The following is a 25,272-nucleotide window of genomic DNA, read 5'->3' on the forward strand; positions in this document are numbered from 1 at the left end:
ATTCGACCTTTCGGTTACTGGCCCAACACTAACCACTGGGCTACCTGCTTTAGGCACATCATAATACATATTTTACAGATCATTATAAAACAGTCTACTTCAACAGACAAACAGCAGGACACTTAGCGCCTAACAGTCAACGTGACGGCTGATATTAGTTATGGTCATCACTACACAGAACATACATGTAAAGACAGTGTGCATAAAGTCCAAAATGGCACCCAATTCCCTATACAGTGCACTACGTTCGTCCAGGGCAAATTTGGGGTGCAACCACAATCTCTTGTAAAAGATTGTTTGGTTCCGTGGTTAAGTAAGCCAAGAACACATAGACACACAGTCAGAGATAGTATCATTGAATTCACAATACTGTATTTCTTTATTCATTATTGAAACCCTGAAGGAAGCTAGATAGAAAGGCAGTGGCCATTGTTTTGTGCCTCATCTTCCTCTAGCTCAGTCAGACACAGCCAATTATAATACATCATGAGGTAACAGGTACAGTAATAAATTATTAATTATTTTTAAAAAACACAAGAAATTCAGATCAATGATAAAAAAGTATCAAACATACTTGATACAATATCATTGATTTCTTCAGACCTCTTTTTTTTGTAAAATACTGCCAAAGACACCATGTCTGTTGCTTCATACCCTGGGAAGTAGAACTTTCACTGTACCTCTGGGTGAAGTACAGCAGGATCACTCCAGGGTTATGTTCAGTAGGTACCAGATGAAAATGTACTGAAACGTGTATTGATTACTTAGACTTCAATAAGAAATGTCAATTTTAGTTTTCCATTGCAAACTGTTTTTCTACAGTGTGCCCTACTGAACACAACCCAGGGCTGAGAGCATAAAACACAGGAGGTTGGTGGCACCTTAATTGGGGAGAACAGGCATGTTGTAATGGCTGGAACGGCATAGTATTAAATACATGGTTTCAGTGTGTTTGATGCCATTCCATATGCATCGTTCCAGCCATTATTATGAGCCGTCCTCCCCTCAGCAGCCTCCACTGGTATAAACTGTTCTGTCCAACCGACATGAGACAAGCAAATGAGCTACATGGTATTGACATAATTATGTTAAGCTCAGTTTTTTCACATTGGGTCCATTTCTATTATGTCTTCCCTTTCATCATTTGCAATTTTTCCACACATGCAGATATGAAAGTCAAAATCTATTCAAAGTGCAAAGGTACTTCCTTCATTCAAGGGCAAATTTCTAACCAGGGGTGTATTCATTACATTTTTCAATGGAAATAATTTACCATTTAAGAACCAAAACAAGTAAACTGAACAAAACAGGGAGGGACCTTCCTGAATGTGTCCAATAGAAAGTCTAGTTTTCGTGCAAAGGTTTTCCGTTTGGAGTTTGCAACAGAATTGGCGTTATGAATACACCCCAGATGAACAAGCCCCAAAGTTTTTTTTGTTTAGTGCTTTAACAGTACAAGCCATTTCATAGGTATTAAATACTCCCTATCAGACAGAGAAATCTAACATATTGTTGCTTGGAGTAACTGATCCCCTCAAGCCAGATTCCCCACCAGAAAAATGTAAATAAAAAGTACTAACAGCCACATCCTCCCACTTCTCTTCAGGACCCCAAAGCCAAATCCTCTTATGCCTGTGGCTAGTGCAGATAGAATATACTTCATAATCGTCCTCTTTATCATTTCAGAATTTAACATTCAACACCATGGAGAACTTACAACCACAACACAAACACTCAGATCATAGGTCCCTAACAACATCTAACGTCACATCTCCCCACCCAGGAGAATACCTTGATGTCCACCTCCACTTCCATGGAGAGCATCATCACTGCACTGTCTGGAAATCAGTCAGTTCATAAGGAGCTCTTCCGGGAGTACTTTTTTCTGACCAATTAGGGGAAGCAGGCAGACAATGATGCCCCTGTAAGACCCCACATGGCCATGCCTTGCTGTGAGGGATTTTCTTTGACAACGTAACAGTCAACAGTCAGTTCCTTATCTCCCCCAATTCCCCCTCCAGTTGTTGGTTACTGCCAGTCCGCAGTTCTCTCGAATATCATTGCTAGCAGCAGCGACACCATCACAAGATGACACAGTGGACTTTGTGAGAACCCGTAGATCGTTCTCCTCGCCACTTCATCTTCTTCTTCTTCTTCAGGCTCCTCTCTGGGATCTGCTGCCTGCACAGGAGGAAGGAAGAGAAAGACCGAGCAAAATAGAGAGAAGGGATGGGGGAGAAAGAGGGTGTAGAAAAAAAAGAACATTTGTAGGAAAGGAGGGTATGTAAAGGAAGGAGTAGACAAGAGAAGGACAGGACAAGAGAAGGGAGTGAGAGGGTTAAAAATCAGATAGTCTTGCTGCTTGGCTAGAGGGCCTCAAAGTCTTTATGTGGTACTCTCTAAATGCCTAACAAACAGATGAGTGGGCCCTCCAGCAGGATATGACCACACCGAACATCAACACATACTGGATTCCTCTGAAATTACATGTCTGTTCATTCAGGACATAGCTATAGTTTCCCCCCAACCCTTTAACAGACTTTTGCTGGCATTCATGCCATATACAGTATATTTGCAAAGGGAAACCAAAATGGTGGTTCTCTATTATTCAAGCATGAATTTAATCCAATATAATGATCAAGCCTATACAATTCTTAAACATAGCCTTCGAGTCTAGTAGTTTGGCCGACCTTATAACCCTGACTAGTTCATGAAACGCCTTGTCCACATTCATAGGGGGATCCTTGGCACTTGTCTCAATGTACGTGATCTGTGAAAAAACAGACACATTGATCAAACATTCAGGAAAATGACATAGTACACAAGCAAAAAAATTTAATAGTCTCCGACTTTGCTAGTGCTACAAGGTATACACAAATACTAATGATGCTTTTCCAGCTCATAACAAGAGATGCGAATTTTGCAAATAAAAACAAAATGTAAGCTTAGATCTGCAAACCCAATTTTATACACTCTTACACTGTTCTAAAACAGTAAATGCCAAGCTTGGCTATATTTGTGACCCCCCCCCACCCCCCCACCCCCCACCACAGAGCCTCTGTGCAATCTTTCCCCAGAGGCCTATATCACACCCTGTAGCTAACTGAGTCAACATACCTGCCTGCCCTGCACCCAAAAACCTCTCCCAGGGACAGCAGCCCAGAACACACAGCCCATAGAACAACCCCAGTCACTGACAACAGCAGTGGGGAAAGGACTTCTACAGGTTCAACTATGGCCCGGACTTTTTCCTGACCATGAAAGACTAGCCAAAATTATGCATTCAGACTTAATCAAGAGTACATTAATCAATTTGGACACTGTACTGCATCAAACAAGATATTCAAAACAAAGGATTCAGACATCAAGCTGCCCCACTCCTTGTCTGAGCTGACACTTTACTCACATTGTGTTTGGCAGCCATTTCCTGCCCCTGGTCGCTGGTGATTTTGCGGAGGTGAACCAAGTCCACCTTATTGGCCACCAGCACCATGGGGAAGGCCTCCCTGAAGGAGAGCAGAAGGACAGAGAAGGACTTAAGAGCAGATGCATCTCATTCAACATAACATGTGTACAGTTACACTACTACACAGCTGACAACCTGACTGGAATGAAAACATTGGATGGGGAAGGACTTGTTTAACTTTGTCGTGAACAAGAGATACAAAAAAGAAAAGCATGTGTAGATGAACCCTTGAACAGTGAGAGTGTTAGAGGGAACACACAAAAGATTGCGGCAGACAACCCAGTCGGAGGCATTCGTTACAGTAGCAGCAGTCTCGTGTAGGTGTCTGGCCCATAAGGCACGCATCATTATCAAGAGCTGGGCCTCACCTGTCTTTGACCCTGAGGATGAGCTGGTGGAAGCGGTCCACATGTTCAAAGCTGGCCTTGTCTGTCACAGAGAACACGATGAGGAAGCCATCCCCTGTCCTCATGTACTGCTCCCTCATAGCACTGAACTCCTCTTGGCCTGCTGTATCCAGCACTGTGCAATTACACACATACAGGTACCAGTGTTACAGGTTTTACAAGACGCTACTGTGAATCAACTTCTTGCTTGTTTTCATATGAATGATTGGAAAAGCTACAAGCTATCAATTGCAAACAAATGCACATATTGTATAGGTCTAATACTGTGCCACAACAGTATGTTTCATTAAAATCCTAAACATAATTGATAAAGAACACCAGCCCTTCCTAACCCAGAGAGACAGTGAGAAAATGTCTCCATACCGTCCAGGATGGCCCACTGTCCATCTATCTCTGTGTGTTTCAGGTAGGAGTCCTCGATGGTGGGGTCATAGTCAGACACAAAGATCTTCTGAAAAAACTGGATGGTGAGCGCGCTCTTCCCCACTCCACCATCCCCCACCACCACCAGCTTGTACGTGAGGAGGTTGTCGCTAGGCACCGCGCTGCTGGTTGCCATGGCGACAGGCGGCTGGCTATACCTGGAACACAGCAGGAGAGGGAGGGAGAGAGAGATGAGGAGTATGAGACTGCTGCTGCTAATTCATAGCCAGGGAGACCAGAGTACACAGAACCATGCATCACACACCAGTCCCTCAGAGAGAGATCAGCTAGCTATCGACACCTCAGTCAATCTCAGCTAGAAGGGCTTGCCGAAAGTGCTGTAGTAAAGAATAGGAAATAGATGTATATAACGTGTGTAATAATACTGTAATAAACCAAACACCTGAGCAGCAGAGCCTTTTAGATATAAATTAGTTTACTGTATATGACTGAGCTGGAGAAAACCCCCCTGGTCACTGATTGGCTGTCTGTATGAGGAAGTGCCTTGCATAGCCAGCCAGTCAGTCAGTGGTGTAACGGTGAGGCTCTCCCTCCCATTATGTAAGCTATTCCGTTTTCTCCTTATGAGACGGACAGAATAGCATGGAGCACCAACCACACTCCCAGCACCATTATGAGCAGGGGAAATACGGTCTAGACATATTGATTACTGTGCTTTGTAATTATGGCTTTCGGGAAAAAAAAGAAAAAAAGTCTGACTTCTCTGAAAGAATGGCCTCTAAAGGAACTGTGATGGTGCAATTTCACCAGCTTCCACAAAAACTACTCCAGATTCAGATTCACTGAACAGATTGTTTAATATTCTGTTGCCTGACAACGTTTTCCCATCTCACACTTTATTTCAAATGGCGGTTTTTCTACTGCGATTTAGTAAGAACCTGGTCCTTCAAAAACATGGACACATTACAGCAAATTCTTTCATGAACCCAATGCTGTATTGGCAAAAGGCAACAGCTTTCACAAGGCATGTCAAGCCACTAAGAGAGTGGTTGATAAACAAGGAAAAGCAAACTGAGGACAACTAGCTTGAAAAACAGCACAGACTGTGGTGGTGGTCATCCCCAACCATTAAAAGTGTTAGAACTTCCTCCAACAGCAGGATAGCGTGAGGGAATATGCTTGATAGTGTTTGAACATGCCTGACCTCAAGCTGCATAGGAGGACAGGCTAAGGGTAGAGGACAGGCTGTGCATGCATTCAGAGAACACAGCCTTGGCTCAGCCCAGGCAGTGGGTAGAGAACATGGCAGTGGGCCGCAGGAAACAGCTGTCAGCTGGTGACGGCAGCACTGCCACCTTCCTGCTCAACACAATAGAGGGAAGGAAAGACATTTCCTTCCTCAAGCGGCCCAGTCAGAACCCTGGAGAAGGATATACTGTAGGAGCTCCCTGCCTCCCTCACGAGGGAACAGCTAGCTAGAGGGAACAGCCTGCACGCCCCAAAACATACTGTACCACTTCACCAGTCAGATGAAGGCCCCCAAAAAATTGTCACATCATTGGTCTATGACTTGGGTGACTGGGCCTTTCTCTCTGCTTCCGCACGGCAAGCGGAGCGCCATGTCTAGGTCCAAAAGGCTCCTTAACAGCTTTTACACCTAAGCCATAAGACCGCTGAACAATTAATCAAACGGCCACCCACATGATTGCATTGACACCCCCTCACACTTTGTTTTTAACACTGCTGCTAATCACTGTTTATTATCTCAAAATGCATGTGGGCCAATCAGTTGTGTTGTGACAAGGTAGGGTTGGTATACAGAAGATAACCCTATTTGGTAAAAGTTCAGCCTCAGAGTTACCAGCCTCAGAAATTGCATCCCAAATAAATGATTCATAGAGTTCAAGTAAGACACATCTCAACATCAACTGTTCAGAGGAGACTGTGTGAGTCAGACCTTCATGGTCAAATTGCTGTAAAGAAACCACTACTAAAGTACACCAATAAGAAGGATAGACTTGCTTGGGCCAAGAAACACGAGCGAGACATTAAACCGGTGGAAATCTGTCCTTTGGTCAGACGAATCCAAATGTTAGAATTTTGGTTCAAACCGCGGTGTCTTTGTGAGACGCAGAATAGGTGAAGGGATGATCTCCACATGTGTGGTTCCTACTGAGAAGCATGGAGGAGGTGGTGTGATGGTGGGTGCTTTATTTAGAATTCAAGGCACACTTAACCAGCATGGCTACCACATCCCATCTGGTTTGCGCTTAATGGGACTATCATTTGTTTTCAACGGGACAATGATCCAACACACCTCCAGGCTGTGTAAGGGCTATTTGACCAAGGAAAGTGATGGAGTGCTGCATCAGTTGAATGGCCTCCACAATCACCCAACCAGATTGAGATGGTTTGGAATGAGTTGGACCGCAGAGTGAAGGAAAAGCAGCCAACAAGTGCTCAGCATATGAGAACTCCTTCAAGACTGTTGAAAAAGCCTTCCAGGTGAAGAGTTCCAGGTGAAGCTGGTTGAGAGAAGGCCAAGCTTGTGCAAAGCTGTCAATCATTGCAAAAGGTGGCTACATTTGTTTAACACACTTTGTTTCCTACATGATTCCATGTGTTATTTCATAGTTTTGATGTCTTCACTATTATTCTACAATGTAGAAAATAGTTTAAAAAAATATATATATATATATATAATAACAAACTTGAATAGGTGTGTCCAAACTTTTGACTGGTACTGTATATCTTTTTTTACTTATGTTTATTTAGTCAATATTTTCTAAACTATGTCTTGAACTGCATTGTTGGTTGAGGGCTTGTAAGTAAGCATTTCACAGTAAGGTCTACAACTGTTGTACTCGGTGCATGTCACATATAACATTTTATTTGAAGTACCGCTGATCACCCAATACATACCATTTCTTACCACTCAAGTCCAGCTCAGATCTGTCTCGCTCATCTAGGATTCTCACTTAGGTGCTGACGGCTGAACAATGTCCAAGGGAGTGCTGACTAAAGCCCTATAGACAGGAACTTACCTAGATGTCCAGTAAAGGGCGTGTCATCATCACCCCTACTACTAGGGTGGGGTGCCAACTAAAGTCCTGTTGACTGTACATGAGGTCTCAAGATTCTGCATACAAATGAGATCACTAGATTATGGGGCTTCATCTGTGATGACTCCGTGGCAGTGTGGAGCATCACACTCTAGTCATACCACCTCTGGGCAACTACCCTTCTTCTTTCACATCAACTGCAAGTGTACACAATCACATAATGGACATCTCTGTACTGGACAGCTTTGTGCTCGGTACTCTAGACCACGTGTGTCAACTCATCATTTAATCTGATCAGAAATCATGGATAACATATTTTGCTACTAAAAGACTGACTGTACATAACTTGGTAAAGAGTAGGTTGTGGCTTAAGATAAGATGCCTCTTCAGTGAATCAACGTTGGCCTACCTCACCAGGCTGCGGTCAGTCAACTTTATGTTGTATTTCATACAGTAACACCTTGTGAGAGTTCTTTGGTTGACACGGCTCAATAAACATGCTTCTCTAAAACAAAAGAGTTCAAGCTGCTTTGATCAAGTTTAAATTAAAAATGCAGTACCTTCAGTGGCATTTGAACTTCTTTGATTGAATAACAAGTGAAAAAGCTTCACCATCATGCCGCTCTTGTTGCAGAATTATCTGGTGATTTCACTAGGCTATTAATAGTCAGATGAATATGTGTAGCTATTATTGAAGGTTGCCTTATACATCAGACTGTTACCGTGGCTACACCATGGCTATTCAGTCTGAAAGAAGTCACCCTAAAAAAAGATACAAGTCTACATGCCAGAATGTTAAATAAAATGATATTTTTAAAACTTTACCAGTTGTCCGTGCTGTTGGTCCCTTTGACGGCAAGAACAGGAGCTAAAATGTCCACAGGAAAGTCATATTAACCTGACTTCTTGGGGCACCAGTCTGTATATGGCTCTGTCAGCTTGTATTTCCGGTTTGCATTTTCAATCTCCTGATGCATTGCACGTGATGCACAATATGTAAACAATAGTAGAAGGTAACAGTTAGAGCATTGGGCCAGTAACCAAAAGGTCACTCGTTCAAATACACCAGCTGTCAAGGTGACAAATAAGGTGAAGTGTCTTACCCTTGAGCAAGACACTTAACCCTAATTTGCAAACTAACAGAACCATATACTGACCAGCAAATTGAAAATCAGGCTAATAACACTTCCCTGTGGATATTTTGTCTCAGATCACCTCTGACATAAGGAACAAAATTAAAATCAGAACACAACAGGTAAAGTAAGTACAAATTAGGTTTATTCAACATTCTGACTTGTAATGGGACTGCTTGGAAATGTTGAGCCTACATGTTAGAGACGAGAGTATAAGTCCTCCTTCCACTCAATTGGATTCTAAAAGGGACGAATATATTGAAGGCTGCATAATGGTGGGTGACCTCATCCTATGATGTGGAGCTGAAGAATCCTTCAATAGAAATTCCGTAATGATTATAATGCATCTATTCATACATGCCTAGTTGAAAAGGCTAGTGTGAAGTATAAACATTGTAACAAAGTAGCTAAATGTATCAATAGCGTTTATTCTTGTGATGTTTCATTTCATTCCCTGCAAATTATGATAATTCTAATGGAACGTAGATTAAACACTACTAGGCTACGGTTTACTTCCTCCCTGACAAAACTTGACAAGATTATTATCATGTTTTTAACTAAATCAGTGATGTATAGGAACTGCTGTAGAGTTACCGCCCTTGGATAAATTATTTTTGTTGCTTCTTGAATGTCAAATCTTTTAGAGAAGTTTGCTGCATCAAGCAATTTCCGCAAATGGAATATTGGCGTCCATTTCTTGAATCAGAGGCCCCCTCAATATTACAATGTTGTAAGAATTTAAGTCCACAGTTAAATTGCAAAAACCCAAGTCAAATTAGATCAATATTTACCAAAGCATGGTACAAAACTTGATAAGATTTACCAAGAATGTTTACGTAGCTGCGATGTAGTGGCAGCCTAAAACGAAAGACGACAATTTCAGCAATAACTTACCAATATTATATGATATCCGTTGCCGTGAAAGAACGCTCCAGCAACCACTTCACGCACAAATATTCCTCATCCCTCTCTCTGTCCGTTACCTCAAATCATTGCCATCATTTTACCTTCGTGACCGGAATGCGCCTCACATAACCGCGATGCAATCCGCTATGTAGCAAATCTTTATATTGCAACAGCTGATACTAAAAATAGAACGGCCTCATAGGGGTGGACACTTGTTGGTTAAAAATGTTTTCCTTCTTCATCATGTCATGACTGAAATAAAAATGTAGTCTACATGTAAAATACTTTAAGCCTTCTCAAGAATATACTTTTTTTTTCTAATGCCAAAATCAGTTGATTTGCTTTTTGGAATGCCCCTTTTTGAGAAAGTGGACTGTTCCGTTTTGTCGACGCCCCCCCAGACTGGTTTAAAGACATACTTTTGTCTAAATCAGGAATCGGCCCTTTTTGTAGACCCAAAATGTTTGTCTCTGCCCCATGGCAAAATGAGTAATTATTTGAAATTAGTTATAAACTACAAAATCTTCTCTCAGTTATAGAATTACTCAATTTTTTCTCCGACCCATGTCAAAATGTGTAGAATTGCATAAAATGAGCTTTAAAACAAAAAAAATGTTCTCTCCACTGTCAAGAGGTGGGCTGCTAAAATGTTTTACTCGCAAGTTTCTCTTTGGGCTAGGGTATGCACCGATGTGGGTACGCAGACCGGCAAGCCACTGCTACCCCTCATGATGTGTTCATATTTTTTTTATGGCCCCCACCCTCATCAAAGTTACCCATCCCTGGTCTAAATTCTAAGGTGGAGTCTCTGAGTAGGACATTTTGAATGAACGTCAATATAGCTTTTGTAATTATTTTATTGACCATGAGACTTGATTAGTGGCAATTACAATCAGTAGTCTAATTAATTCTATTTATATGGTGCACCCATCGCTAAATTCATGAATTATAGCCTATGGCTCAACTAAAGATCTCACATAATGCATCACATGAAATGTATAAAGTGAATCATATGTGAGACTCAGATTACACTGATCATGAAACAAATAATAGAGGTACATGTATACTTCCTATTTAAAAGGCAAAATAGCCTTTCAGTCTAAATAGCCTGCTTGACAAAAACGGGGTTTCAGCTAGAATAGAGGTCAACATCTATACTGAACAAAAATATAAATGCAACATGCAACAATTTCAACGATTTTACAGAGTTACAGTTCATGTAAGGAAATCAGTCAATTGAAATAAATACATTTGGCCCTAATCTATGGATTTCACATGACTGGGCAGATCCACAACCATGGGTGGGCCTGGGATAGCATAGGCCCACCCACTTAGGAGCCAGGGTCACCAACTTGGGAGCCAGGCCCAGCCAATCAGAATGAGTTTTTACCCACAAAAGGGCTTTATTACAGACATAAATACTCCTCAGTTTCATCAGCTGACCGAGGAGTCTGGTCTCAGACAATCCCACAGGTGAAGAACCAGGATATAGTTGGATGCATTGCCAAGTTCTCTAAAACGATATTGGATGCGGCGTATGGTAGAGAAATTAACATGAAATTATCTGGCAACAACTCTGGTGGACATTCCGGCAGTCAACATGCCAAATGCATGCTCACTCAAAACTTGAGACATCTGTGGCATTGTGTTGTGTGAAAAAATTGCACATAACATTTTTAGGGTGGCCTTTTATTGTCCCCAGCACAAGGTCCAGCTGTGTAATTATCATTCTGTTTAATCAACTTCTTGATATGCCCCACATGTCAGGTGGATGGATTATCTTGGCAAAGGAGAAATGCTCACTAACACGGAGGTAAATACATTTGTCCACAAAATTTGAGAGAAATAAGCTTTTTCTGAGTATGGAACAGTTTGGGGATCTTTTATTTCAGCTCATGAAACATGGAACCAACACTTTACATGGTGCGTTTCTATTTTTGTTCAGTGTATATTGATTCTACAGATACATACAGACTGGTCCCTTTCTCCTTGAGAGAGAAAGAGAGCGAGACTAGCTAGATATGGGTCTGTTCTACCATGAGGACAGCCACTCTTGTGTTCCTCTGTGTACCATATTCATGTGCCTAGGCTGGGCAATTACAATCTCACCCCCTGCATTGTTTTATATTGTGTCCACTACATGAAAAACAAACAAAGCCCGAGGTGAACAAGATGTGGGAACATAAGCACCCTAAACCTTGGGAATACTGATTGGAGATCAGATGACGTTCCTGCCACTGTTCACACTGTAACACATACTATATTTTACTTACAATTCTGTTGAGTGGTGTGCATTTATAGTGTTAGTTGATCTTTAATTTTAGAGCTGTTGAAATTGCAGTAATTGTTTCTTACAACAAAAACATACACCAATATCACAATAGATATGGTCAGATATTGTCATGTTTACAAACATGCTTTTCTCAGAGAAGGCCAACATGAGCTGGTCATCAAAGAGAAAACACTGAAAATATATTTTATTAATTTTTATCTTAAAAGTCCATGGAGCTTCACCTTCTTAGGGCTCAACTGTAACACACACACACACACACACACACACACACACACACACACACACACACACACACACACACACACACACACACAGATTTGTACCATTAAGTGGTTATTAATGGTGGGGTGCAGACCTGTGGCAGGGAAGGTGGCAGCGATAGGTTCAATGTGATTGTGAATAATCTGATAGGGTAAGGGTACTGTGCTGCTTGATATTAGGATTGGCTTCATAAATAAGTCATACATTAGATGCTGTTGCTGCCTTTTACATGACTCATTACAGTGGCTAATGGGCATGAAATGAAATGGACAGCTCTCTCTCTCCCTCTCTTGCTGTGTGCAGTGGTTCCTGGAACATCTCATATTGATGTTCTTTAGTTAAGAGGGAGGGGGGCTCACTCACGCCTCCTCTCCCTTCCCTCAGCATGGTGAATTGCGTTAGTGCTTGTCAGGCGTACCGGAAACAAATGATCTATTCAACACTTACTGTTTTCCAGTAAACTGCCATTCCCCTTTATTCTTATGTAATTATGAGTAGATACACTGAGTGTACAAAACATTAAGAACACCTTCATAATGTCTTCCTTTTGCCCTCAGAACAGCCTCAATTCATCAGGGCATGGACTCTATAAGGTGTTGAAAGCGTTCCACAGGGATGCTGGTCCATGTTGACTCCAATACTTTCCACAGTTGTGTCAAGTTGGCTGGGTGACAGACCATTCTTGAAAAACGGGAAACCGAAAAACCCAGCAGTGTTGCAGTTCTTGACACAAACCGGTGCGCCGGGCACCTACCTCCATACCCTGTTCAAAGGCATATAAATATTTTGTCTTCCCCATTCACCCTCTGAATGGCTCACATACACACAATCCATGTCTCAATTGTCTCAAGGCTTAAAAATCCTTCTTTAACCTGTCTCCTCCCCTTCATCTACACTGGTTGAAGTGGATTTAACAAGTAACATCAATAAGGGATCATAGCTTTCAGCTGGATTCACCTGGTCCGTCTATGCCATGGAAAGAGCAGGTATTTTAATGTTTTGCATACTCAGTGTACAATAGCAGGATACTACACCCTTCTCTATCCTCGAAAGAGATTTTGGTCATAAAAACATTTTGGAAAATGAATACAAAACATAAACAATAATCCCTCGGATAGCTCTGATACTGGGAACCCATGTTCGGAACAACATCATGAAAAGACAGAGACTAAAGAGGTCTTGGAAACCTCAAAGAATGGTTTCCCTGTTTAACGAATGGACAAGTTCACTACAGACTGTAAATTATTTGGAGGCAATCATGTTCAAAGGGCGCTAGATTGACCAATTGATCTTCACTCAAACTGATTGATTGCTCAACCGATGAAGCAAGAGGGGATCTTAATTTGATTATTGATTTAAATTTTACATACGTTTGTGTGAGGGACATATTTCTGAGACTGTGCTTACTTACAAAATTGTATTGATTTTAACAACATGACCCTTTGGACAAATCATGATTTATTTAGGTGATATTTTCAAGTACCCCTGACTGCAGTGTGCAGTTCGGGGCGGAGTCAAACATTTGACTCCACTCAAATTTGACCCCGCCTACCGGTGTTTTTTTTTGTCCATCTAAGGTTTGACAGTCACACACTGGAAGCAAACACACACGTTTGTGCAAATCACACGTTGAATACAAACGTATTCGGGGCGGAGTCAAGATCGTAAGAAATATTATATAAAGTGGTACCAGCACATGTGTTGTAACACTTTTTGCTTCTTGCTATATTTGAGACAAGCTACTGATATTGTTGCAGTGAACAACAGACTTGTTACGTATGTCATGTACTGTTAAATTGTGTTGATAAATGTTATAACTTTGTAATTATATTATTTAATTGAGTATATACATACAGTTACTACCTATCCTGATTTATAATGCTATTTGCTTTCCTCATGAGAATGGAGACAGACTATACCATATAGACATACTGACAAGCTGAATGTGCTTTGTACATGAAGTTATACCAGCTCCAGTACAGAGATCAGAGACTCGGGTGACTTCAACGTCATCTTTACTAAACAACATAACACAAATAACAACTGAAACAATTAACACAGCAGACAAAAACAAGGTTTGACCACTGAAAAATGGCTTCACTCCTGCTCCTCAAGAGGCAAAGACAGTCATTTTCTTTTTGTCAACTGCCTCCACACAGAACTTCTCATAATCTCTCTGTAACTGGAACGGGAACACGAATGGTTTCTTGAGGAGAATATTTTCCACTTCACCCGCTCTTCACCGTTTTTCTTTAAGGGTTGTAATGCGGTCTTCCCCGTCCATCCCAATTACACTAGGGAGGGAAACAGTGCCTTTAAATGTTTGGCGCTCGCACCACCTTGCTGCCTCTAGGGTGTCCCTTAGAAGAACATCTGCTTCCTTGAAGAAAAAAGAAGAATAAATATTAATAGTGCTTCAATGGGCGATAAGACAAATTACACCCCACTTTCACAATACCACCATGCAAACAAAAGCCACTATTACTAAAGGTGTTTTCAGTGATATCTAGAACTACTCAATAAGTCATTCAAATGATATGTTTGGTAGTATTTGGCATGAGAGGGTGAGTAGGCTATTAAGAAGGAAAACATGAACTGAGAGCTCTAATTTTCAACTTTATAGTAGCCTAAGTATTTCAGTAAGCACAACATATTTTCAGAATGATATGTTCTCACCTGTAATGCATTCCTTATCATCAGGCATAAGTGCAGAGACAGGATTATGTGGTCATCAAAGTTGTGGACACCATCCTCCAACTCCTGGTACCTGTAGATCATGCCACAGTTCAGGCATGACCTTCTGTAGGTTGATATGCCTAAAAAGAAAATTCAACCAAAGGTGTTAAATATTCTATGCATGCCTTTTGAGACTAATATCATTTTTTCTTCTATTTTTCATTGTATGTGGGAATCATGTACTGTTTGATCATAAGGATGTTAGAAGTTAGAATCAATGAAATAACTAGAATATTACTGACCTTCAACTACACCTGTGGTCGTCAGAATCCTCCCTTTTGCAGTGATCAGTAGAGGGTCACTGAGTACGTAATCACACTCCTTGCATCTGGCCTCTTTTGGGATCAGGTGCTTCGGAAAGCCACTCAATATCTTTCCATCTCTTGACTGTTGATTGACAGCCTGGGGGAGTTCAGCAGGTAGTTTTTTATTTGTCATGAGGTAGTTCACCATCCGTGCTACACCTTTATCATTTGGTGGATAATTCTCCTCTTTCGCTTCACTTGTATCCTGTTCTGTGGTGTGCTGTGGTGGAAGGTTTCTCTCTTCTGTGGTTTTCACCCTCCTAAACAGTTGCCTTTTTGTTACAAAGAGGTGTAATTTATCAATTGCTTTGTGTATGCGAGAATGCCTTGCTTTTGAACAAGGACAATGCCAGCTGTTCTGCTTACTATCATAAGCTGTCACAACCCTTCCAAGCCTACTATAATAAGATAGTTTCAGCTCGTACACCAAAATGTGAATTTTTGTCGATGGTCCACCAAACGTCAGCTGGACAGACAGGGGCACACCCTCAGTATCTGCCTCACGTTGACGCCTAGCGCTCCTCACAAAACCATTTATTCTCGACCATTGTCACCAAGGCCTCCTCTGTCAAAGTCACTGTTGTGTTGCCTGCACGTGGGCAGTACAATAAGGAACGTATATGCTGACATTCAAAAGGCAGCATCCTACACCTTAAAGCAAAGTCAGCATTGGGACGACATTGGTCAACTTCACACCTCAATTTCTGTGTGGGTCCCCAAGTATTTTTCACAACATGTATGGGTGTTGCTGGACCAGGAAATGTATTTTCGACTCCAAACACACCATTTCTCACATTAATGCGCTCACATGCCAAAAATATTTCCTTGGACACCATTTCAAAGCAATGTGTATGCTTTCTTCGTAAAAGTGTTTTGAAGTTTTTCTTATTTAACTTCAGTTTGCAGTGTGGACAAGTTACAATGACTTTTCTTGAGTTGCCATGTATGTTGGGACCAGGTGATTTAGGGAGCCGTATCTGAGGTATATGGAATGCAGTGGATGCTACTAGTTGTTCTTTAAGGGCCTCTGGGTGCTCTTGAGGGACATCTGGGTGCTCTTGAGGGGCCTCTGGGGACTGTTTAAGGACCTCTAGGTGCTCTTGAGGGGCCACTGGATGCTGATGGTATGTCAGGTGCTTCAGAAACTGTGCTTTGTTGATTATTGATGCCTTGCAATAACAACAATGAATGTGTGTCACATTTCTACAACTGAAGCCACACCTTATGATTGTGAACTCTGAACGAAAGGAATAACAGTAAAGTAACAAGTTATAAAATTAAACTAAATACACTGATGTAACTGAAAAAATAGGGCAAATCAAAAAACGTGAACGGCAAATATATTCAATAAACAAAGAAAGAAATATTACCTCTGTGCCTCACTGAAGCATGACCTTTCATGTGGTTGTTGACCATAGCCTTATACGTGCAGAAGGGGCAGTAATGAAGTTGACTGCTGCAGCATTTTTCAATTTTGGGACTCTCGCCCTCCAATGGCACACTAATGTGTCTCTATACATCAAAGAAAATAAGCATAGATATAAAACACATGATAATTAGAAAGGCATAAAATAAGCAATAGGCATTTAATTTCATTATTGTATATACTATGTGTAGGCTGTGTAGACTCGCTATGTGTAATTTAGGGAATGGCATCAACGATGCACATTTAGAGCCAGCCAAACACAACAAGGCATACATTGAAGAAACACACAATTACATAACTGTACATGTAAACCTAGGCTTACTGCTCATGAAGGCAAATTTGTCCAAATAAGATTCATTGTAAGCAATTTGCTAGCTCATGTGCAAATGGGTGCTAAGTAACATTATGCTAACATCGGTCCGGTAGTTTGTTATATAAAATAATACCACTGCAATAGTATAACATGAATATTACAAAGCACATTATGCATAATGACCGCCTCACTTCCATGGTTTATATTTTTATCCATGTATTTTTATTTTACCTTTATTTAAATAGGCAAGTCAGTTTAAGAACAAATTCTTATTTTCAATGACTGCCTAGGAACAGTGGGTTAACTGCCTGTTCAGGGGCAGAACGACAGATTTGTACCTTGTCAGCTGGGGATTCAAACTTGCAACCTTTCGGTTTCTAGTCCAACGCTCTAACCACTAGGCTACCCTGCCTCCCCATGTAGGTTAGGTTCGATTAAGATTTGCGTTCGTTGACGTTGATACCTTTGAAGTGAACCTCAACTTGGGTGACCTTGGAGGAGACGGGAAGGGTTCGGGTTAAACGCATTTGACTCCGCCCACACTGAGTCCGCCACCGAAATGTAGTCAGGGGCTTCTCGATATTTTATTGATTGGTTTGTGTTTCAAGTTAGACCCATAATAACCCATGATGTTCAGTAACTTTCCCAACACCTGTAAGCGTTCTACATACATTGGTGTGCATAATATTTCTCGACTGCATTAAATGATTAGTCAGATCATTTGCAGTAGGATTTAGATTAGTCAAAAGCTTTCCATCCACTGGTGTTTTGACCTTTTGATGTAGGCTACAAACATCCAACTGAAAAGTAAAGGCTTAATAGATACAGAAAATCCATAGTCAAATTAGGGAGAGCTCCAAAGGTTACCACTAGCCTCCCCTGGATAATTCTAATCTCAATTTGACACACTGAATTTGACACCCTTCACAATAACACCATTTAACAGCCTTTACATTTGTCACCGTGGCAGCCAGAGCTTGTTTCGCTGATCATTAAAATCAGTGGAGGCTGCTGAGGGGAGGACAGCTCATAATAACGGCTGGAATGGAGTCAATGAAATGGTATCATACACATCAAAGACGTGGTTTCCATATGGTTGACACCACTCCATTGACTCCATTCCAGCCATTATTATGAGCCGTCCACCCCTCAGCAGCCCCCACTGATTAAAATACATCTTACTCCATCTGCCCTGCTCGCATGTGCTCCCTGTTGCTTAGTGACCTCGTTCAGTTTAATGAAAAGGGGATTATGAGAAAGATGTGGTCTTAAGGTGATCTGGTGTCCATATTAATGTTGGCCTGGTAGACTAGAAAGAGGCTGTAATGTAGAGCTCTGGTCTTAAAACCACTGGAGCAAAGAGCAAGGTAAAGATCTAGAGACCTTTGTGTGAGGAACACAAAAACCATTCTAATACCAGCATGCTTAATGGGAATGGGTAACCTGCTTCTTTTGACTGTTCCCTTTTCAAGGGATGGGAGATTCCCACATTGCTGCTAGTGCCGGTTGCCATGGAGACAGAGGCGCTTTCTCTCTTGGAGTGGATCATAGCCTCTTGCTCTTTTTGTGTAGATACACTACCGTTCAAAAGTTTGGGGTCACTAAGAAATGTCCTTATTTTTAAAGAAAAGCACATTTGTTTGTCCATTAACACAACATCAAATTTATCAGAAATACAGTGTAGATATTGTTAATGTTATAAATGACTATTGTAGCTGGAAACGGCAGATTTTTTATGGAATATATTCATAGGTGTACAGAGGCCCATTATCAGAAACCATCACTCCTGTGTTCCAATGGCACGTTGTGTTAGCTAATCCAAGTTGATCATTTTAAAAGGCTAATTGATCATTAGAAAACCTTTTTGCAATTATGTTAGCACAGCTGAAAACTGTTGTCCTGATTAAAGAAGCAATAAAACTGGCCTTCTTTAGACAAGTTGAGTATCTGGAGCATCAGCATTTGTGGGTTTGATTACAGGCTCAAAATGGCGAGAAACAAAGAACTTTCTTCTGAAACTCGTCAGTCTATTCTTGTTATGAGAAATTAAGGCTATTCCATTGCCAAGGAATTGCCAAGGAACTGAAGATATTGTACAACACTGTGTACTACTCCCTTCACAGAACAGCGCTAACTGGCTCTAACCAGAATAGAAAGAGGAGTGGGAGGCCCCGGTGCACAACTGAGCAAGAGGAGAAGTACATTAGAGTGTCTAGTTTGAGAAACAGACACCTCACAAGTCCTCAACTGGCAGCTTCATTAAATAGTGCCCGCAAAACACCAGTCTCAACATCAACAGTGAAGAGGTGACTCCGGGATGCTGGCCTACTAGGCAGAGTTGCAAATAAAAAGTAATATCTCAGACTGGCCGATAAAAATAAAAGATTAAGATGGGCAAAAGAACACAGACACTGGACAGAGGAACTCTGCCTAGAAGGCCAACATCCCGGAGTCGCCTCTTCACTGTCTTCACTGCAGGTACTATTTAATGAAGCTGCCAGTTGAGGACATGTGAGGCCAATTTGTTTCTGTAACATTTTGGTACGTGATCTCTTTTTTTAGAAAATGTCAGACATAGAAGGGTATCATAAAACTAATCTGTCACACATCAGACCCATTTTCCTAGATTTTCATATTGTACTAAGTAATGTATTTTCATTATATCACATCCACCTAATGACAGATTAGTGTCTATCCGACTCATTGGGGTGAAACCTATTGTTATTTTTAGATTTGGTCAAATAACAAAAAAATTATGGCACTGATTGGCCTATAGGTGGCTTGTTATAAGCAGTCTCACTTAAACCCTCATATCCACCTCTCCATTTGACTTAATGATTTGAAACATTTTATGTGGTTGTCTTTCTACATGCTGAACTAATTTGCCTCAAGGACCCATAAGATATATGTTCCTCCATCGTGGACATTTTTGAAAATTTTTGAAAAACTTCTGAACAAATGTTGTATGTTGTCACACCCTGATCTATTTCACCCGTCTTTGTGTTTGTCTCCACAGGGTCATCAAACACAAAAGGATGTGGACACCTGCTTGTCGAACATCTCATTCCAAAATCATGGGCATTAATATGGAGTTGGTCCCCCCTTTGCTGCTATAACAGCCTCTACTCCTCTGGGAAGGCTTTCCACTAGATGTTTGAACATTGCTGGGGGGACTTGATTCCATTCAGCCACAAGAGCATTAGTGAGGTCGGGCACTGACTTTGAGTGATTATGCCTGGCTCGCAGTCGGCGTTCCAATTCATCCCAAAGGTGTTCAATGGGGTTGAGGTCAGCGCTCTGTGCAGGCGAGTCAAGTTCTTCCACACCAAGCTAACACCACTCCAGCCAACGCTTGGCATTGCGCATGGTGATCTTAGGCTTGTGTGCGGCTGCTCGGCCAAGGAAACCCATTTCATGAAGCTCCCGACGAATAGATATTGTGTTGATGTTGCTTCCAGAGGGCATAAAATAATCAAAAACATCTTCTCATGGACAAAGTCAGATTCACTCCGAATTTGGTCTTTGGATTCATCACAATAGTTCCAAAAGACTTTAAGAAAATAACGTTGATGCATTCAAAAATGGGCACACTATACTTCGATAATATGCTAAAATACTTACTTTCATGAATTATAGGATCAAATGTAGGCCCATGGTAGATGTTTTAACTTGGGTTGAGAAAAGCTATGGGATGGTTAAAATATGGATGAGTTATTTGCAAATATCATATTTTTACATTTAAACTACTTTAAATCGACTCCACAGTTGCCTATCAACTTAAAACATATCAGCGCTATCATGGACGTCCCTAAAATGAACCACACTGAATATGGTATTGATACCTATAAAAAACAAGGAAACTATAAAGCACTCATTCTTTGCATATTTAACGCTAATGGTCAAAATCATCTTCTCCTCATGAACCATACATCATATTCACTCCAGATGTTGTATTTAGATTCATGATTGCACATAAAGAAGATAGTTCCTAAATGATAGAGCGCTTGCTTTGATATCCAACTGATCTTATGTCCTTTATGTCATCCTGTGAACCCCGTTCATTGCTTCTCACAGCTATATTTTTAAATAGCATTTTCTGCATTCTCCAACAACACCATTGAAATGTAATAACAGTTCGTAGGCATTTTGACACGTTTTGAGCTCTTCCAAGGAGCACATCATTACAGCTCAGGGCCTGAATCCCCATTCCTACACTAATCAATGTTTTTCTGTTAGTAATAATGCATGAGAAGAGTGATATACACACCATAATTACCCAAAAGTCTTATGCTGGTGAAACCCCAGATTTTTTTTTGAGCGCAGGCCAGTAATCCAGCATTCTCTATCCATCACATTCACAATGACAGGTTTATAAATTTTCTCTGCAGTTCACGTGCACTTAAGGACACACACACAGGTTTATACATTTTCTCTGCAGTTCACGTGCATTCAAGGACGACACACACACACACACACACTTCAATAAAGACTTCAGCCCCCCATGCCATTGACTGTTCTCGGTGCTACTGTCAAGTAAGCGATACAGCATCAGGTCTCGGACCAACAGGCTCCGAGACAACCTCTGTCTCCAAGAAATTAGACTTTTGAATAGCTAATCAACGGACTATCTGTGCAGACTATCTGACAATCTGAGCTCAATGTACACTCACAGCAGGTCTCTATCAACACACACACACACGCACACACACACACACATCACGTATCGCTGCACATTGATGTGGTTTTGGTAGTGCCTGTAGGCAGACTCCACGCTGTGCATAGGACCCCACAGCCACTAGGGGGACCCCCCAGTCATAAATCAGTCGGGGTCTCAACTTGATTTAGAAATTTGCTAGTGCATCAGCAGTTTTTCTCCTGTCAGTCACTGACAGTCACATAATTAGCCCATGTCAGCTAACATTTGATAAGATTGGTAGGTAAGTTAGTATAGCCAGCTATCTAAACCTTGGGTGGCTGAATGAGCTATTGGGCACGAAGGGCATGTGCCCAAATCTCTCTTAGGGCCCCGAAAGGCTAGAGGTAGGTCTGGGTATTGGTACCCCTTGTATATAGCTTAGTTATTGTGTGTTCTTGTATGTTTTGTTTCTCTTATAATAAAAAAAAAAGTAATCTGCATCGTTGGGAAAGAGCTGATAAAGTCACCTGTCGTGTTCGGCGCATGTGACAAATCAAGTTTGATTTGATTTTGACACACACACACACACACACACACACACACACACACACACACACACACACACACACACACACACCAAACAGAGTAATATGTCTAATTTATAACAGGCCCTATTAGAATACTTAACAAATGCAACCCTCCTTCCTTGAGGGTGAGATCACTGATCAGGTTTTACAGGGTAATAACTGCTTTTACTTACTGGTCTTTGAGGCTGGTAATTTTGCCTTTCACTTACTGCACTTAATGCAGAGGTAGAGGCAAAGTATGCCTCCTCGTGGTGAAGTTTGTTAGCTCGACTCGTATAAAAAAATATTCCAGCAGACTATGATAACAAACGTGAATTATAAAAAATAGGCTATTTTACCCTTATGCAGTGTTTGATATTCTTACAGCTTTAACACACTACTGCATTTAGTAAATGAGTGATTAGTTATTAACGTAAAACTGTCGTAAAACGTGCTGCAAACTGCTTTACTTCGTTTTGCTTAACTTTGGTCCTGCAGCCCTTGCATATATCTATATGGCATGTGAGTTATCTTGTGAAAGCTTTATAAAATGTAACATTATCTGTTAATTCAGTATTTGAGTTCATATAAAAGAGTGCGTTGTACTGTTACAAATTCCTCACTTGACTGTCTGGCAGTCATCCATTACTATCGTCATTCATTGAGTGCTAGCCATACTAGCTAGCTAACTAACCAACCATTTAGCTAATCGACGAATTACACACCTGGATTGCATTTTGGGTTTGACCAACAGTGATACAAAATGGTGCATCTTTTTGCCAATTGCAGTATTATCGCGCAACAATTTCTTCTGACATAACTGGTACAGTATATTACCACCCATGCACACAGTGTTGTTGTCTCAAGATGATTGACAATTTCATAATAGCAAGTCCAGAGGTGATCCGGATGGGGACTCGGACCTCATACTGAACATATAATCCTTAAACCATCATGTGTAATGCCATGAATCAAAAAGAGGATGTATTCATAAGACGAGTTGGTCTACACTTTTTGGGTCTTATTTCAACTTTAATTCACCAGTCAGCCGGGTCAAACGTCTTGCGTTTGATTTTCTGTTTCTAGTTAGATCAATCCCTCTGAGGTCTGTAGCTAACGACCAAACCAACTGATGCCATGGCGTCTCCGTTTCTGAAGTATGCTGTGATGGTACAGAAGTTTCCCCGCCGCACCCGAGTACTTACAGGAAGCTGTACCAGGCCTGGAACAAAGGAGAACCAGCCAGAATCTCTGACAAACTGGAGAGCGTCTTCCAGCAGGTCCTGTAGGAATCTGATGTGGGCTCCCCGGGCGGCTACAGTGCCTTTGCCTCATTTGGCTTCCACCCGGTCGGGCTGGCATGCCCTGGCTTCCCTCTGGTGCCCAGATTGGCATCGCTGCCAACTTTAACAGCACGCTAGATGACCCGGCTGGCATTACCAACAGCACCATTCTCATCAACGGCAAGGAGGTGGAGTGGAACAGTGACATTTGCACTGCCCTCAAGGACGCGCTGGTGTTCTCTCCAGAGGCTCAGAAGTTTGCCATGGTACAGGCCATTCTGCTTGGCAGGGGTGATGGTCTACAGGGTGACCCTGAAGCAGATCTTCAGGCTGCACACTGGGCTTGTGGTCTTCAGGGGCGTAGTTAACATAGTGGCATTAGAAGCATGCTCCCTACACCTCCAGGAGGGATGTCATTGTGGGTCTACTCAAGGAAGAGAAGACCTAAAATGGACATTGGAAGCCCACTAATTTCTGCACAAAGAACCAAATATCACGTGAGCTTTGGCCTCTAGAGTTACTTGTAAAGTCTGACACGAGACTAGAAGCCCACTGCTGTTTGTACTAGTTTTTAAACGGGTAGTATTTATGCAATCACAATTACAGTAAGAAAAAGTGAATTTCAACCACATGTAACATTACCTGAATAATGGCAGTCATCCCTAAACTTGAATGCTTCCTTTCCTCTTAACAGTGACCTCAATTTTACCTTTGCCTAAAATGAATGTGAACATTGGTTTGGATGTTATACATGTGACAGGTGGTCTATATGTGCACCTGGACTTTTTGTGCTGTTGTAAAACACATCAGGGCAAGGTACAATAAAAAGCTTTCATAAAAAGCCACATTTAACAAAGTCTGTTATAATGTTAAACATGTACAGCTGACTTGTGTAAGATGGAAATGTGTTGTGATTGTTTTATCCAAAACAAAGAAAAAAGAAGGCGAGGTGTGGGAATCAAGAATCTGTTTGGTTTAAAGAAAGTCATCTTTTTAAAGTTGGTTGCTTGGTGAGAATGATTTTAATATACAGCATTGAATCTCCTGAGTCTACACATTTAGTTGGTGGCCATTTAGGTTGTCTGCATATTAAATGGACAACTTAATAAAGTACTTTAATCACATCGCACACGTATCAAAAAAAAGAAACAAGTAATTAACGCTTTGACAGCTTATGTTGAGAAAAACTGAACCTAGAGACTGTCATTATCAAATAAAGGTGTATTTCAATGACACATTATTCCTGGCAAAATCTTTGAGCCAGAACAAAATACACACTAGTCATAGCATTGACAGCTTCTTTATAGTCTTGATAGAGAGGCTTTCCTGGGTTATAAGAATGCTCTGTGTATGTGATTACAAACAACTCCCCTGATCTTTTTATGCAACGGAAAATAATAAATTGTAACTAATTACTGTACTGGGTAAACACCAATAGTACCCTCAGCCTGGGTGAAGACAACATGGGGTAATTTGTGACAATAGGCGTAACACACACACTTCTGCAGCACCAAAGCTCAAGCTTTCTTAGCCTCATGGCAAAATGTGTGGAATAGCAGGAAATTAGCTGAGGTTCTTGAAAGGTGGGACAATCCTTGTCTGACAGGGACACTTTTTAATGTTTATTTTTATAGTTGATCAAATTGATTATGTTGCATTATTTGAGCTTAAAATGTACATTTAGGGGAATCGTATAACTCCAAAAAACTATATTTTCCCTTTTCTAAATACTTTCAATATGAATTTCCATGTCAGCTCTATGCCTGGAAATGCCCTTGTCCTGAGCAAAGGATCACAATTTCAAACTCCCCAAAAATTCTAAACACAAATAATGGATATTAACTGAACAATTCTTGTATGTAGTTTCTTGCAATAGCCCTCTGACACTTTAAATAATATTTCTATGTCCAGAGATTTGGTCAACTCTAATCTTAAATTAATCAAGAATGAGCAAGGTCAGCAATACCATAAGGATCCATTACTTCAGATTTTTATTGAACCTTTATTTTCCAACTAGGCAAGTCAGGTAAGGACAAATTCTTATTTACAATGACGGCCTACCCCGGAAACCCTAACCCGGATGACACTGTGCCAA

General features: G+C 41.1%; 1 protein-coding gene and 1 pseudogene across 2 annotated transcripts; one reads left to right on the plus strand and one right to left on the minus strand.

The window, feature by feature from the left end:
- Nucleotides 1-347: 347 nt before the first annotated feature.
- On the minus strand, nt 348-9,679 carry LOC115110180 (ras-related protein M-Ras-like). Of its 2 annotated transcripts, XM_065013185.1 has the most exons (7): nt 9,347-9,679; nt 8,145-8,187; nt 4,237-4,454; nt 3,835-3,988; nt 3,407-3,506; nt 2,691-2,770; nt 348-2,181 (listed from the first exon to the last, which is right to left on the minus strand). In XM_065013185.1, the coding sequence occupies exons 3-7, from the start codon at nt 4,430-4,432 to the stop codon at nt 2,082-2,084; spliced, it is 630 nt and encodes a 209-aa protein (XP_064869257.1). In that variant the 5' UTR covers nt 4,433-4,454; nt 8,145-8,187; nt 9,347-9,679; the 3' UTR covers nt 348-2,081. The 2 variants fall into 2 exon arrangements, with proteins under 2 accessions (XP_064869257.1, XP_029491468.1); XM_029635608.2 differs by lacking the exon at nt 8,145-8,187 and having other exon boundaries at nt 9,347-9,678.
- Nucleotides 9,680-23,027: 13,348 nt separating this feature from the next.
- Nucleotides 23,028-24,022, plus strand: LOC135563024 (transmembrane protein 177-like; annotated as a pseudogene).
- Nucleotides 24,023-25,272: the final 1,250 nt, after the last annotated feature.

Source organism: Oncorhynchus nerka, linkage group LG3 (assembly GCF_034236695.1).
Source record: "Oncorhynchus nerka isolate Pitt River linkage group LG3, Oner_Uvic_2.0, whole genome shotgun sequence".
In the NCBI taxonomy this organism is placed as follows: domain Eukaryota; kingdom Metazoa; phylum Chordata; class Actinopteri; order Salmoniformes; family Salmonidae; genus Oncorhynchus; species Oncorhynchus nerka.